The sequence below is a fragment of the Microtus ochrogaster genome, chromosome 7 (genome assembly GCF_000317375.1).
Source record: "Microtus ochrogaster isolate Prairie Vole_2 chromosome 7, MicOch1.0, whole genome shotgun sequence".
Taxonomy (NCBI): Eukaryota; Metazoa; Chordata; class Mammalia; order Rodentia; family Cricetidae; genus Microtus; species Microtus ochrogaster.
Window position 1 is genome coordinate 45,134,720 of NC_022014.1, and position 14,935 is coordinate 45,149,654.

At 46.3% G+C, this 14,935-nt stretch overlaps 1 protein-coding gene across 1 annotated transcript in view; it reads left to right on the forward strand.

Moving 5' to 3' along the window:
- The window catches only part of Rad50 (RAD50 double strand break repair protein), a 69,088-nt gene extending 59,849 nt beyond the window's left edge, over positions 1–9,239 (forward strand). The window contains exons 22-25 of the mRNA XM_005350086.3: positions 3,626–3,711; positions 4,227–4,369; positions 6,582–6,715; positions 8,163–9,239. Of these exons, the coding sequence (XP_005350143.1) occupies positions 3,626–3,711; positions 4,227–4,369; positions 6,582–6,715; positions 8,163–8,340 (541 nt within the window). The 3' untranslated portion in view covers positions 8,341–9,239. The remainder of the gene's footprint in view (positions 1–3,625; positions 3,712–4,226; positions 4,370–6,581; positions 6,716–8,162) is intronic.
- Positions 9,240–14,935: the final 5,696 nt, after the last annotated feature.

Consider the following 14,935-nt stretch of genomic DNA (forward strand, 5'->3'; position numbering starts at 1 on the left):
TGTAGACCAGGCTGGTCTCGAACTCACAGAGATCCGCCTGCCTCTGCCTCCCGAGTGCTGGGATTAAAGGCGTGCGCCACCACTGCCCGGCTGTATCTGGCTTTTTATGAGAGTTTCTGGGGTTCTGGAATTAAGACTTTTGGTGACTGGCACATCTCTCTCACTATAGGGACCTCCCTTCACCCCCACCGTTGTCTTTCCTAACAGTGTTAGAAACCAGATAGTAATACTGTATAAATTGTTTGTTTTGCGATAGGTCTCACTATGTATTTGGCCTTGACTGGCCAAGAGCTCATTAATTGCTGCAGCCTGGCCACAAACTCACAGATATCCGCCTGCTTCAGCCTCCTGAGGACTGGGATTAAACACCTGTATACTATATCTAGGCTCACGTCTGGTTAACTTGAAAATGTTAATATTTCAGTTGTTTTTCTTGAGTTTTTAGGTATCCAGTCAAACCTTAGTACAGAAACAATGACAGGTTCTCTTCTATTCATCATTTTCTTCTTTCTCCCATATTTTACCAAGCCACTGTTCCACAGCCCTGAGTTTGGTAGCATCTTTCTTGGTTATTGTAGAGAAAATGCTGTGTCTGTCTTAGATTGTATTTGCTGTTGTTGCTATAGATGCTGAGACGTTTTGTAAAAGGAATTTTTTTTCCATTTGTCTCATAATAATGTGTGATTTTGACCAAAACTTGGTGTTACACCAGATGCTTCTTTTATCCCCTGGCTCAGCACAAATTCTAATTGTTCTTAATAATAAAAACCCAGAATCAGATATTAGGGGGTGAAAAGTGAGAGATCAGAGAAGCAGTGCAGGCAGGCACTACAGAGACCTTTTACCTCTACCAATGCTCAGACCAAAGAGGCAATCCCAGACTGCCTCCTCAGACTGCATTGAGCTCCTGTCTCCTTCCGCCTTATATTCTTCTCTCTGCCCAGCCATATCACTCCTGTTTCTACCTCCCTAGTGCTGGGATTAAAGGTGTGGGATCCCAAGTGCATGGAGGTCACCTTTGTGTGAGTTCTGTTTCTCTTTGAAACAGATTTAATCTTCTGTTGCCCAGGGTGGCCTTGAACTAACAGACAACTGCCTCTGTCTCCCTGTCTCCTGGGATTAGAGGTGTGTGCCGCCACTCCCTGGTCCCTAGTGACTTAGCTCTGCACTCTAATCTTAAAGCAAGCTTTATTTGTTAAAACATAAAATATCACTACAGGTTTTTTTGTTGTTGTTGTTGGGGTTTTTGTTGTTGTTCTTTTGAGGGGGGGGGGTTGTTTTTCGAGACAGGGTTTCTCTGTAGCTTTGGTGCCTGTCCTGGAACTAGCTCTTGTAGGCCAGGCTGGCCTCGAACTCACAGAGATCCACCTGCCTCTGCCTCCTGAGTGCTGGGATTAAAGGCATACCCCACCACTGCCCAGCTTGTTTTTGATCTTTTGAGACAGGGTTACTCTGTTTTAGATTTTTCAAGGCAGGATTTCTCTACGTAGCCCTGGCTGTCCTGGAACTCATCTTGTAGACCAGGCAGGCCTCAGACTAACAGATTCACCTTCTGGGATTAAAGGCTTGCACCACGACTCCCTCCCCCCCCCCCCCCTCACACACACTCATCTGCTTTTCTTTAGTCTGGTATGCAGTAAGTTACCTTGGACAACTTTATTCCTGTTGTGCTCTTCTTGCTTTCTAGGGACAAATACCAGTCGGTAGTAACCTGAGATGGTATGCTTACCCCAAGATGTGCTTAACCCTGGGTTCTTTTTTTTTTTTTTTTTTTTTTTGGTTTTTCGACAGCAGTTATGTGTTCTGTTCAGTGCCCTTAAACTAAACTCAGTTTTATTTAGGATGCTGATTTCTGTCATGATAGGCAAAACAGGCCCAAAAGTTTTCGCCCTCTATTCAGTCTCTCCTACTTCATAATACTTTGTATACCCAGAAGGTGGGTACACCTCGAGGATTTGATAATACCCAGAAAACCATCTTGTCTGCTCACAGCCTTAAAAACTATCCTAACCAAAGTATCCTAGCCACTTTCTGTATCCTGGGCAAATTTCCATCGGATCTGTTGCGTAGTAACTGGGGGTTGGAGAGATAATGTGTGACTCTGCGCGTGGGTTGTCTTTCAGAAGGTGACGCTCATTATGTCGGTGCTACTACCTCAGGTACTATTCACCTTTGTCATCCCCAGAGGTTGCCTGATGTGCTGTAAGTCCCAGAGACAGATCTCAGCTGCTGGGCCAGCCAGTAGTAGCCAGAGTCAGCTCTCTGTGACACCCTGAGCAAACTGGAGTTGTGGACTGGAGCTCTCTCCCACCGTTCTGGGTCTCAGCAGAGACTGCACAGTCCTTCCCCACCTGGTGTATGTTCTCCATTCACGTGCTCTTTATGTTAGTTATCAATTTGAAAAAATAACATTTTTAAGAAGTCTTATAAAATTAGGATCATAGTGTATAGAGCTATGTAAAGGTAGTCTTCACACGATTGGTCCCCAGAACATTCTGTGAGGTAGTTTTTGTTGTGGTTTTCCTTTTTGAAGAAAATGATAGCTAGTTTGTCTAGTCTCTGAAACAAACATAAAATGCTAGGCTGAGGTATGAATTAGAAAATGGAGACTTGGTGAAGCAGTGTTTTTCCAGGCTTTACTACTTCAGCAGCTCCCCATCTGATATTTAGACATATTTATGTTGAGTCATTTCTTTCTCTGTAGCTGATGATCAGAAGATCACAAAATGATTGTACAGAGGCAGTAGCATTACGTTTAGTTTCTTTTTTTGTATATATCAGATAAGAGGCCTGCAAGTGGAAGGGAGTCCGCTCACATCCTTGCATGGTGGTAGCCGTGAAACTTGCCTCTCACCGTGGCAGACTTTTGTGCTGACGGTCCTGCCTCCACAGTTGAGGTAGCTGGGCACACATGGCATTCAACTTCAACAGGCAGCTCTGGCTTTCACAAACACGTCGTTCAGTGTCTAGAGACTGCTGCTCCAAAAAATAAAAATTAAAAAAATTTTAACAGGGCCAGACAACAATTTTAGACTTGCTTCTGCTGTGTAACAAGGGCCCCTGGCTTAGCTGCGCCCTCAGCTTTAGCACATCATGGGTCTTCTTTACAGCAGCCTACTGCAGGTGCCGGGGAAGCTGCCTCTCTAGTGTGCTCTCAGGGCCTAAGAAAGAAGCCTGTTAGAGACGACTTTTCTGAAAGTTTTTTGGGGTTTGTTTTGAGATAGGGTCTCACTGTGTAGCTTTGGGGAACTTGGTGTGTAGATCAAGTCGACCTCAAATTTATGGATATCTGCCTGCCTCTGCCTCCTGAGTGCTGGGATTAAAGGTGTGGGCTGTCACACCCAACTCTGCAGTTTCTGAACACTTAAAGAAGTACTTGGATCCCACAGTAAAAATGGAGCCGTGTGAGGACTTGGGCCTGGCATATGCCTAGCAGTCTAGTACCAGGAAAGTCTAGCACTTTTCATATTCAGCTTTTATAATTGAAAGTACTGGGGCAATGATGTTTTTATTATTATTACTGTATTACATATTTATACAATTTAGCATAAACTGTTACACCACTCTCCAGTCTTTCATATAAATAGTATATATTGTACCAAGTAAAAGTGGCTTCCTTTTCCAGAGCAATAATGAAATTTCACAGTATGAAAATGGAAGAAATCAACAAAATTATTCGTGATCTTTGGCGGAGTACTTATCGTGGACAAGGTAATTAATATGGTGTGTCCCAAATGCTTGTTCCAAAGCTCTGTCCACAGCTTCTCTTGTGTGACCTTACCATGCCAGCATTACCTTCTCAAACCCCTTCCTGAGCATTTAAGATTTTTCTAAGAATTCTTATCTTTGCAATATCTTATAACAAAAAGAAAACGCAAAGTTTCTGTTCCAAAGCCCTGTAGGACTCATATTGTCTGTAGCAGACACAATGAGCTGATGACATAATGGTTTCTGTGAAAGCGCAGATAGGGATAGGCCCAAATGTGATAAGAAAAGTACCCAAAGGAAACTTAGAAAAGGAGCTGGGCCCAGGCTGGGGGCGGGCCATCCAGGCTGCATCTTGGTAGACCACGTGGCTCCTAAGTTCTCCTGGCCAGATAGCTTGCAAGGCAGCCAATGCGTTCAAAGCCATCAGACTCACTGTTGTCCCCAGACTTTGTGAACGATGTATATAAGTAACAGAGGTGCAGTGTGGGTCCTCTAAAATACTCTGCTTTCTGTATCAGATATTGAATACATAGAAATTCGATCAGATGCTGATGAAAACGTGTCTGCTTCTGACAAAAGGCGGAATTACAACTACCGAGTGGTGATGCTGAAGGGGGACACAGCCTTGGACATGCGGGGACGATGTAGTGCTGGACAGAAGGCAGGTATCTCAGCAACCTACGGAGCCAGCTAAAGAACTAAAGATAGGCCCCATGTTGTGGAAGGTTTAGATTCCCCTTAAGTGAAGGAGAAGCTCCTTACACCTTCCTTGTCACCTTGTGAAGTAAACAGACACAGCTATATCATGACCCCATCCTGCTGCTTGCTAATATGCCCTGTAGTGCTCTGAAGACAACAAGAAAAAGGGTCAGAGTTACTCAGACCCATTTCACTTCAACAGCACTCCTCAGAGAAAGGGCCCCCAAAGATGCATTCTGGTATCAAAATGGGCAGGAACATCTCAAAATTAATAGTAAATATACTGCCAGTCATAAATAATACTAGCAGGGGGAGTGATGTGGACCAGTTGGTAGAGTGCTTGCCCCTCACCACTACCAAAACATGCCTATCATCCCAGCACTAGGGGGGATGGAGGCAAGAGAATCAGAAGTTCAAAGTCATCCTTGGCTATAGACTGAGTTTGAGGCCAGCCTGAGCTACACAAGACCTTATCTCAAATGGACAAAGAACACTAGCAAACTAGACCCTGAGTTAAACCAAATGAAGGATTCTGATCTGTGTCGTTGAGAATACAGCCTCTGCACAGGACTGACTCCCCATCACCAGCACCTCACGTAGCCTTTGTGCTGGACTCTAGACCAATGGCTACATCAGGCCAGTGGCCCTACACGAGGCTCCTGGAGGAGGTAGGTTTGTTTGTAGCACTGGGGAAATCAGAATGAGAAATGTTTCAATAAGGCTGGAACGTGAGACCTGCATCCCAGAGCACCGGGAGGTCCTGAGTGTTGATTTTGTTAACCATACACAAGAGTGCAGATTCTGAGCCTTCATAGTAAGGCAGATCTTTCATAAAATTTCACAAGCTTAGGAAAGGATGTCACATTAGTCACACAGTTATCCCAGTTATTGCTAGTCCAGACAGCTAACACCAATTTCAGACAATGCAGATTACTATCACAGACATAGTCTGAAGAAATGACTAGTTTGTAATCTATAAACAGTATCCCTTTCTTGTTTGGCGATGTGTAATATTCATTATAAGTGAGTTTGAAGCATGGTCTCTGAGCAAAAAGACAGTTTCCTGTAGCTGCTCTTAGATTGTGAAAACTGGCAGTACTTTCTTCCTAGTGGAGGGAGAGGTGTCAGATGAATGGTTTGGTGGTTGTGGGCCAACCAGCAGCCTGCATGTACGTGGGTGCTGCTAGACTGGCAGGAGTAGGGTTCAAAGGCAGGAAGGAAGGTATCTGTCCCCCAAAGGGGCACCCGGCTTCTGCAATCTGCTGGCCTGCCCTGGACATCAGAAGGAAGGTGTGCACTGCCCTGGCTCAGAAGCCCAGGGACTTCAGCAGGCCCTGAGAGTAGCACCCACACAAAAGCATTCTGCCCTCCCGGGACAGTCTGAGTAGCAGCTGTGTTCCTAGGACACAGCCCTGAGAAGACTAGGACCGAGCCTGAGGGCTTGAATGTTTGATTTTTAGTCCATGAATGGACTCAGTGGCCTCCTAGAGATAAGTACAAATAGAGCTGTGCTCTATTAACTTTCTCATTGTCACAGTTACAAAAACATACTCTTCAGTGTGATGTAGAACACACTGCCTGGTTTCTCTTTTGAGCCAGAGTCCCTGTGAGGCTCAGGAAAATAATGTTTTCCAACAAGTTTCATCACTGAGAAGCTATAAGGGTCAAATCAGAAAGTCTTAGGGTTAAGTGTGATGACACCTTTTAGTCCCAGTGCTCAGAAGGCAGAGGCAGGCAGGTCTCTCAGAGTTCGGTGCCAACCTGGACTACATAGTGAGTTCCAGGTGAATCTTGGACTCGTATTGATAAATTGTAATGCATCGCCCCTTAGCCTGTGATGTCAGTTTTTGATAGCACTGTAATGCTGGCAGGGCTTCCTCAGTGTTTTATGTCAGTGCAGATGATAGGCTGAGAGAATGTAGCTGATGGCCCACCTTTCAGAAAAGCAGTGGTCTCCACTGAACTGTCCCTAACATCGGTGACCTCTGACCTTTCCCACCTTCTACTACCCTCTTGTTTTTGGTGACAGTCTTCCTGTGTAGCCTGGGTTGGCCTAAAACTCAGATATCTACCTGCTTTTGCCTCTTGATTGCTGGGAACAAAGGTGCAGCCACCCTACTCAGTTCATTTCACCATCCCCTTCTAAAGAAGTCTGCTGTGCAACTTTTCTCCAGGTGCTAGCCTCTCTCATTATCCGCTTGGCGCTGGCTGAAACCTTCTGTCTGAACTGTGGCATCCTTGCCTTGGATGAGCCGACGACAAATCTTGACCGAGAGAACATTGAATCTCTTGCACATGCTTTGGTTGAGTAAGTATTTCAATTCAAGTTCAGGGCAGATTGCAATGTTTTTCTAAATACCAATAGCAGAGCTGGGTGTAGTGGTGCACACCTTTAATTCCAGCACTTGAAGGCAGAGGCAGGCAAGATGTCTGTGAGTTCAGGGCCAACCTTGTCACATTGTGAATTCCAGGCTAGTCAGTGCGACGCCATTAAAGAAAAGAATCCAGTTGAGATTAGGCTTTGCACTTTGCCTTTTAATAGTAATTCTCCAGATTGTCTTGAAAAGGAACCAACGTCTTCGGAGAGATGGCTCAGGGGATAAGAACACTGACTGTTCTGTTCTTCCAGAGGACCAGGGTTCAATTCCCAGCACCCACATGACAGCTCACAGCTGTCTCTAACTCCAGTTCCAGGGGATCTGACACTCTCACATACATGCAAACAAAACACCAATGCATGTAAAATAAAAGGAATGAGAGTATTGAGATAGGCATGTTCTGTCTCTCCACAGGTGTTCATAGGGCAGGTAAGGGTGAGCAGTTCTGGGCTTCCTCTAGGTTTCCTGTGAATGCCCCCATGGCAAGCACAGGAGTCCATATGTGCCCTGGCCAGACACTTAGAACTGGTGGTAGTGGAGCTAGGACTCTCACATGGTTACTGTGGGGGATGAGAGATTTTATGGAAGAAGCATCCTGGTAAGTAAGTAGATGATGACAGAGGCTAAATTGTAATTCTTGTGTGCTCCATTCCCTGACGTCAGAGCCACCCCAGAAGAACTCTTGACAGCACAGGTATCTCCTCCAGCCAGCTCTTCATAGTTCTGGGAGACCAGCAAGGAAGGAGGGGGTTGTGGTATCAAAACATGAAGTGCATCCAGCCCCAGGCAGGTGATAAACAAGTGTGAGTTAAAACTCTTGTTGCATCTCACTCAGAGCTGATACCTCAGCTGCTGATGAGCAAAAATGTCCCCAGTACACCCACTCAGGCCTCTGTGTGTCACAGCACTGATGCATCTAGTGACTGGTGGTGGCAGAATTCTAAGTAGACCCAGCTCTTCAGAAGGCAGTGTTATTCCCCTACATGTTGTCTGCATGAATTACTTTTAGACTTTCAGAGAAGTCTAGCAGCAGCTCAGGAGAGTCTAGGTGGAGGAGCGAACTGGGCTCTTTTGGCTGTGAATAGTTTAGCCTTTCCTAGAAGACTTTCTCCTGCATGATTAGGATCTTGGGGAACTGGTCCAAATTCTTGACCTGGTTCTTGGCCAGATGGGTGGGTCATGAGGCTATGCATCCCTGCATCCCACTGTGTGGGAAGGAGATAGGCTCCTACCTGCCTATGTTGAAGGCCCCAACCCTCCCCCATTTCCTGCAGGGCAGCCAAAGGCCCTGTCGCTTGTGGCACAGGAAAAACTTGGTTGGCACACAGCTGTTCTTTTTCCAAATGTAAAAATGGTGTTCTCAATGTATTGTTTCAGGATCATAAAAAGTCGCTCGCAGCAGCGTAACTTCCAGCTTCTGGTAATCACTCATGATGAAGATTTTGTGGAGCTCTTAGGGCGATCTGAATACGTGGAGAAATTCTACAGGGTGAGGAAGAACATGGACCAGTGCTCGGAGATTGTGACATGCAGCATTAACTCCCTGGTTCACTAACGTGTTTTGGTAGGGAAGTAAGTCACGTGAGGGGGTTGAGGCTGTCTATACTGAAGACTGAACTGATGCCTGACTCAGTCCCCGCAGTCCTAGCAACCTCCCTGTTCTGCTCAGCCTTTCATCCTCCTGCCAACTGAAGGCCATTCAGATGAATGACACTTCTCAAAGCAGGGCTGACTTGGTGGGGGATTGTTGCCTTGGTGATTTATGGCGTAGGCATTTAAAAACGTTAGTATTTCTTTGAAGCTTTGAATGAGAAATAATGACTGACTCCGCTTTAACATGAATCCATGTATACAAACTGTCTATCTGAGCCTGTGTCTCCCCAACTAAAACTGTGGTCATTGAGTGGTGGCTGGCTGTGGGGCAGAAGCAGAGGTATTTATATCTGATATTATATCTGTTATTATATCTGATAGAATAAATACCCAGTTCCCTCCATGCAGCTGCCAGAGGAAACTCCCCACTTCTGCCCTGCCCATCATGCAGAGGCCTGCCACTCTTCTGTCTGTCATGTGTATCCACTTGACATGGCCACTAATCCCAACTGCTCTTCACAGCAGGTTCCCATGTGGGTGGGAAGCTAGGCTTGCCCACAGCGGGGGCCCGCTCTCCATGAACAGGCAAGGGCAAACCTCATTTTCACTCCAGAGGCCGATCCTGCTGAAGTCCAGTACACATTTCCAGGGAATTTCCAGCTGAAGCCTTCTGTGGATATTCTCTGTAGACAGGGTACATCAAAGCCCCATGCTTGCAGCGGTCCAGTTCTGTCACTGAGCTGCTCAGGCCTGCTCTGCGCCGTCTGCAGATCTCTAGAACAGGGCCATTTCTTCCACACAACCTTTTCCTTCAAGTATATAAAACATCTGCATAAATAAAATGTAACTAAAAACAGATAAAGAAAACTAGTTTAAAACAATTCATTGGTGGGGGCTGGAGAGATGGCTCAGTGGTTAAGAGCATTGCCTACTCTTCCAAAGGTCCTGAGTTCAATTCCCAGCAACCACATGGTGGCTCACAACCATCTGTAATGAGGTCTGGTGCCCTCTCCTGGCCTGCAGACACACACACACACACACACACACAGAACATTGTATACATAATAAATAAATATTTAAAAAAAAACAATTAAAAAAAACAATTCATTGCTATATATATATACACACACACATACATACATACATACACAGCTTTATCATTTATTAAAGAAAAAAGCAAATATTGTATACTAATGGCATGGATGTACTTGTTTGTTTTGCATATGGAAGTAGTTAAATCTTGATGGAATATTTGATACTTCAGAAGAACATAAAACATCTTCAACTTTTGTTTTTCGAGACAGTATTTCTCTGTGTAGCTTTGGAGCCTGTCCTGGAACTAGTTCTATAGACCAGGTTGGCCTTGAACTCAGAGATCGCCTGCCTCTGCTCCCAACTGCTAGGATTAAAGGCGTGCGCCACCACTACCCGGCCATCTTCAGCATTTTGATGGTCGATTGGTAGTGTGATTTTATAATCAATTTTCAAAGTTGCTTCACATAGCCAGGTGTGATCTCCTAGCGGAGGCAGGAAGGTCTCTGAATTCAAGGCCAGCTGTATATTCAAAGCAAGACCTTGTCTCAGAAAACAAACACTTTTCACAGATATAGGTATAAAATGCAGGGGAATGTTTATATCCATTCTTAACATTTTTGGAAATTCTGTCACTCCCAAACCAAAATTCATTTACTGTGAAAAAGGGCCTCCAATCCAGGCTGATCTTGAACTTGGTGTAGCCAGGGATGGCCTCGAGCTTCTGATCCTCTGCCTTCCAAGTGCTTAGATTACAATGTGCGTTCACTGATCCTGGTTTATGTGGTGCTGGGGATTGAACTCAGGGTTTCATGCATGCATGCTAAGCAAACACTCTGATTGATTACTCTATGAAACTCAGATCAACAACTCACTTCCTGAAGTTCAGAAGAGCACTCCGATTCTAGTTGCATGCTCCACTAATCGCTGACCCAGAATGTCTATCCCAAGAACACAAGAGGGCTCAGAAAATCAGCCTGCCCTTTACCACCCTAGGAAAGTCAGAGGCAGATGCACTGGGCATCTTCTTGTCATGAAGATGGAATTTAAAGACAATGGCATATAATAGAACACAAACCAGGTGGCGCCTACCAGTAAGCTGTAGGAGCCCTGTCTGCAGTGATTAGGAAAAGGCAATAGCTGGATGTGGTGGTGCACACCTTTAATCCCAGTGCTAAGGAGGGAGAGGAAGGCAGGTCTCTGAGTTCAAGGTATACATAGTGAGTTCCAGGACAACCAGGATTAGGGAGAGAGAAACCCTGTCTTAAAAGAAAAAAGGCAGTACAAGCCAAGTATGAAATGAGAATCAGCCCCAGTTTCAGATCTGGTAGGCACACACAGGACACCGCTTCCCTTTCAGCCGCTTTGAGAGCTGCTTTCACTCAACCCCCATACTAGCAAGCTTTGAAGTGGGATAGTAGGTGCCTTTCTCGTCACTGCTTTTAGCCATTTTTCACTAAATGCTGCCCTTCCCCACGCATGTGACAAACAGGCATCACAGTGGGGCAGAGTACCTGAGCTTAAATCCCAACACCTCCGTTTGCTGACTGAGGAGCCCTGGGGAAGGTGGTCCCTGGCCTCTGTCACTCACCTGTGAAAGGTGGGGAATGACGCCTGCATTGTAGGGTCGTTCCAGGATAAATGATTTCATGTTTGTAAGTACACATAGCACAAATAGGCAGCACAGCTGTGCATTGGCATGGAAGTCCTCGTCCATCAGTCTGGTCTTGTAGAGTTTGGCCGTCTGTCCTAGTTCCTGTTTATTGTTGGGATAAAACACAACCAACTTGGGAAAGAAAGGGTCTATTTGACTTACCATTTAGAGTCACAGCCTGTCATCAAGAAGCTGGAACAGGAACTCAAGACAGGAGCTGAGGCAGAGGCACAGAGGAACAAACACTGCTTACCAGCTTGTGCCCATGGCTTGTTCAGTTTGCTTTCCCTGCCAGGGATGGCACCACCCACAGTGAGCTGGATTCTTACACATCAATCATCAGTCAAGAAAATGCCTCTCACAGACTTGCCCATGGGCCAATCTGAAGGAGGCAGTTCCTCAACTGAGGACCCCTCCTGATGATTGGTTTGTATTGCGGGGAGGGAACCAACAGGCACAATAGATACCTTGTCACTATTAAGCTATAACTTTTTCTTTTTTATTCCTACACTCTCACAATAATATCACAACATAAATCAGTCCAACTTTTTTTTTTTTGTTTTGTTTTGTTTTTCTAGACAGGGTTTCTCTGTGGCTTTGGAGCCTGTCCTGGAACTAGCTCTGTAGACCAGGCTGGCCTGGTATCTCCAGCAAGCTGGAGTCTCCACCTGCAAGTGAGGCTACCTTCACAGGCCTCTTTGCAGATGCTCTAACTCTCAGCCTCGGCATCTCTCCGTTACCCTCATGCCTTCAAAACCAATGACACACGCGAGTCTTACACATCACCAAATTTGGCCGCAGGGGTTGGGGATTAGCTCAGTGATAGAGTGCTTGTCTAGCAAGCATAACAGGCCCTGGGTTTGGTCCTCAGCTCGGGAGGGGGGGAGGGGGGGCAAAGAAGTAACAAAAAGGACCAAAAAGAAATAAAGAAAAGGAGGCCGGGCAGTGGTGGCACACACCTTTAATCCCAGCACTCCTTTAATCCCAGCACTCAGGAGGCAGAGGCAGGTGAATCCCTGAGTTCAAGGCCAGCCTGGTCTACAAGAGTTAGTTCCAGGACAGCTGGGACTGTTACACGGGGAAACCCTATTTAGAAAAAACCAAAAAATAAATAAAATGAAGAAAAAGAAAACAAGGTAACCAAATTTGACTGCCAACTTGAGGCCCTCTCTGAATCACAGTTGAACCCAGAAGATTTTGTTTCAATGATGTTGGCTTCTTATTCATCACAGCAGTTCTTCAGCCTCAGCTGACCTGGAACAACAGATTCTTAATTCACAGTTTCACATGAACAGCCTCAGTAGTCTGCTTCCATTGTCTGCACTGTTTGACATTTCCACTTTCCAAACTCTTAGCCCACTAAAGCTCTGCAGACTCAATGGATTTTTCCAGCCCAAAGTCCCAGATGCCAGCACAATGCTCTCTAAAGCGGCACGGTTCTGTCACAGAAACACTACACCCTCAGTGCCCGTCTCTGTCTTAGCTTGCTCTGCTGCTGCTGTGCTAAAACACTAACCAAAACCAACTTTAGGAAGGAAGGGGTTTTGGCTTGCCTTTCCACGTCACTGTCCATCATCAGGGGAAACTGAGCAGGGGCTCGAGGCACGAACCTGAGGCAAGAACTAAACAGACCGTGGAAGAGTGCTGCTTACTGGCTTGTGCCGTTTGCTTCCTTACACTACCTAGGACCGCCTGCCCAGTGGCGGCACAACCCACGTGGGCTGGACTCTCCCATATCCATCATCCAGAAAATGCACCATAAGCCAATCTGATGGAGGCACAGCCTCAACTGAGGCTCTCTCTTCCAGGCGCCCGGTGACTTCAGTTTGTATAAAGTTGACAAAAGAGACAAAACAGTACCACCCCCCTGCTCAGTGAAGATTTTAGCCTCCAGTTAAGTGAGTGCCCTGAGATCCCAGCGGTCCTAGATCCTGCTGCGGTCTTGCATTGATTCTACCATCGTCCCCTCTTTCCTTCCCCCTTTACAGCTTATACTCCATGGCCCCACTGCCATGGCTCCTGGCTGTGTTGCCTGTCCCCCATGCCCATTGTCCCCTGGCTGCCTAGCCTAGGTAAGCCCAGCTGTCCCCCAACATCTGATCCCTTTGCTATTTGTTCCTTAGACCTGCTGTTGCTGGCTTCAACCTGTCTGCAACTCCTTTCTCCACTCCTTTCTCCCCTGATTTCATCAAGCCTCCTAAATTTAAAATTAAGTCTCTTGGGTTGTGTTCCCCCAGCCGATCCTGAAACTGTTTCAGGTGAAAGTCAGCCAGGGTAGGGAGCCACCTGGTAAACCAGCTACCACAGTAGACAGTGGGAGCTTGATCCCACAGAGAATGAGATGTAAACTGAAGAGGGGGAGTTGGCTGTGTGGATCCCCAGAGCTGCAGCCACAGTTAAAAGCTACAAAACAAGCCTAACTGGGCAGCAGCAGGCACAGGGCAGATCCTCCCATGTGGGCAGGCCCAGGACCCCTGCTAGAGTGGCCTATATGCTGAGGAGCCTCAGTATTGTCTGCAGTCCAGATCTCTTCTGAACTGACTCACCCAGCAGCCTGCGGACAGCTGGACATCCAGACACACTCAGCTATCTAACGAACATCTGAAACTTAAAACGACCCAGGCTACTTCTCCAGAAACTCCAAATGATGATAATACATTCTTCCAATTCCTCCCGCAACTCCAGCACCCTTACTTTAACTCACCGTTCACACCCATTCCTCAGTTTAAAGCTCAACTTTAGAAGGGATCCGGAGGACCACCACCATTGTTCAACAGGTGGAGGTGTCTGCTGCTGGGTCCCGGGCCCCATGTGGGAGAAAGAGAAAACCAACTCCCACAAGTTAGTTTTGAAAAAAAAATTAATTTTAAAATGTTTTTAAAAGTCCTCTAGAGCCGGGCACCTTTAATGCCATCCCTTGTGAGGCAGAGGCAGGCAGATCTTTGAGTTCAAGGCCAGCCTGCCTACAGAGTAAGTTTCAGGACAGCCAAGGCTATACAGAGAAACCCTATCTCGAAAAACAAAACCAAAAGAGTAATCTAGGCTCTGGCCATGCCTTGCCATCAAAGCCAGAAGTGCTCTGGTCCAGGCATCAGCATCTCTAACCTGGATGGTTTGAGGAACCACCTAGCTGTCACACTGACCGAGCCCGGCTCAGTTCTGATCTCACAGAAGTGTGCCTCAGCTCTGAGACTGGCTTGTATGCAAATGCCCTGAACTGGCAGCAGTTGCAGCTCCATAAGCGCATCGTGAACTGAAAATAGAAGTCAGAGAGGCAACAATTACCCCTGCTCCACCGGGTGTCCTGGTCAGCCACACAGCGAAGGCTGTTTCCACATGTAGACATGCAGCTGAGTGGGCTCAGGGCCCCTGCCCAGCGTTGTAACGTTTATAGCATGGCTGGGCTTAGGAAAACTTCAGAATCGAGATTAGAAGTCGTCTCTAGGGCCAGTGAGATGGCTCAGTGGGCAAAGGCGCTTGTCAACAAGCTTGACAACCTGAGTTCGATCCCTGAGATCCACATAAAGGGAGATGGGGAGAATCAACTCCACAGTGTCATCCTTTGAGCTCTATATGGGCACGTGTGTGCATGCACACACAGTAAGTATGTAAAAATAAAATCTAAAAAGAACGGCTTCTACTTTACATACTCATGGTGCTTTTGCATGATCAGTAAGTCAGAAAATTATAAAACCTAAGTCAGTGCTCAGCTATGTAAGCGAAAGCCAAACACACTGCAGATAGAACAGCCTATAACGTGTAATGATGCTAAGCTGGGAGTTAAAAGGCTGGGGGTGGAGCTCACTCAGTAGAATGCTACATAGCATTCATAGAGCCCTGGGTTCCATCCTCAACACCATAAATAAACCAG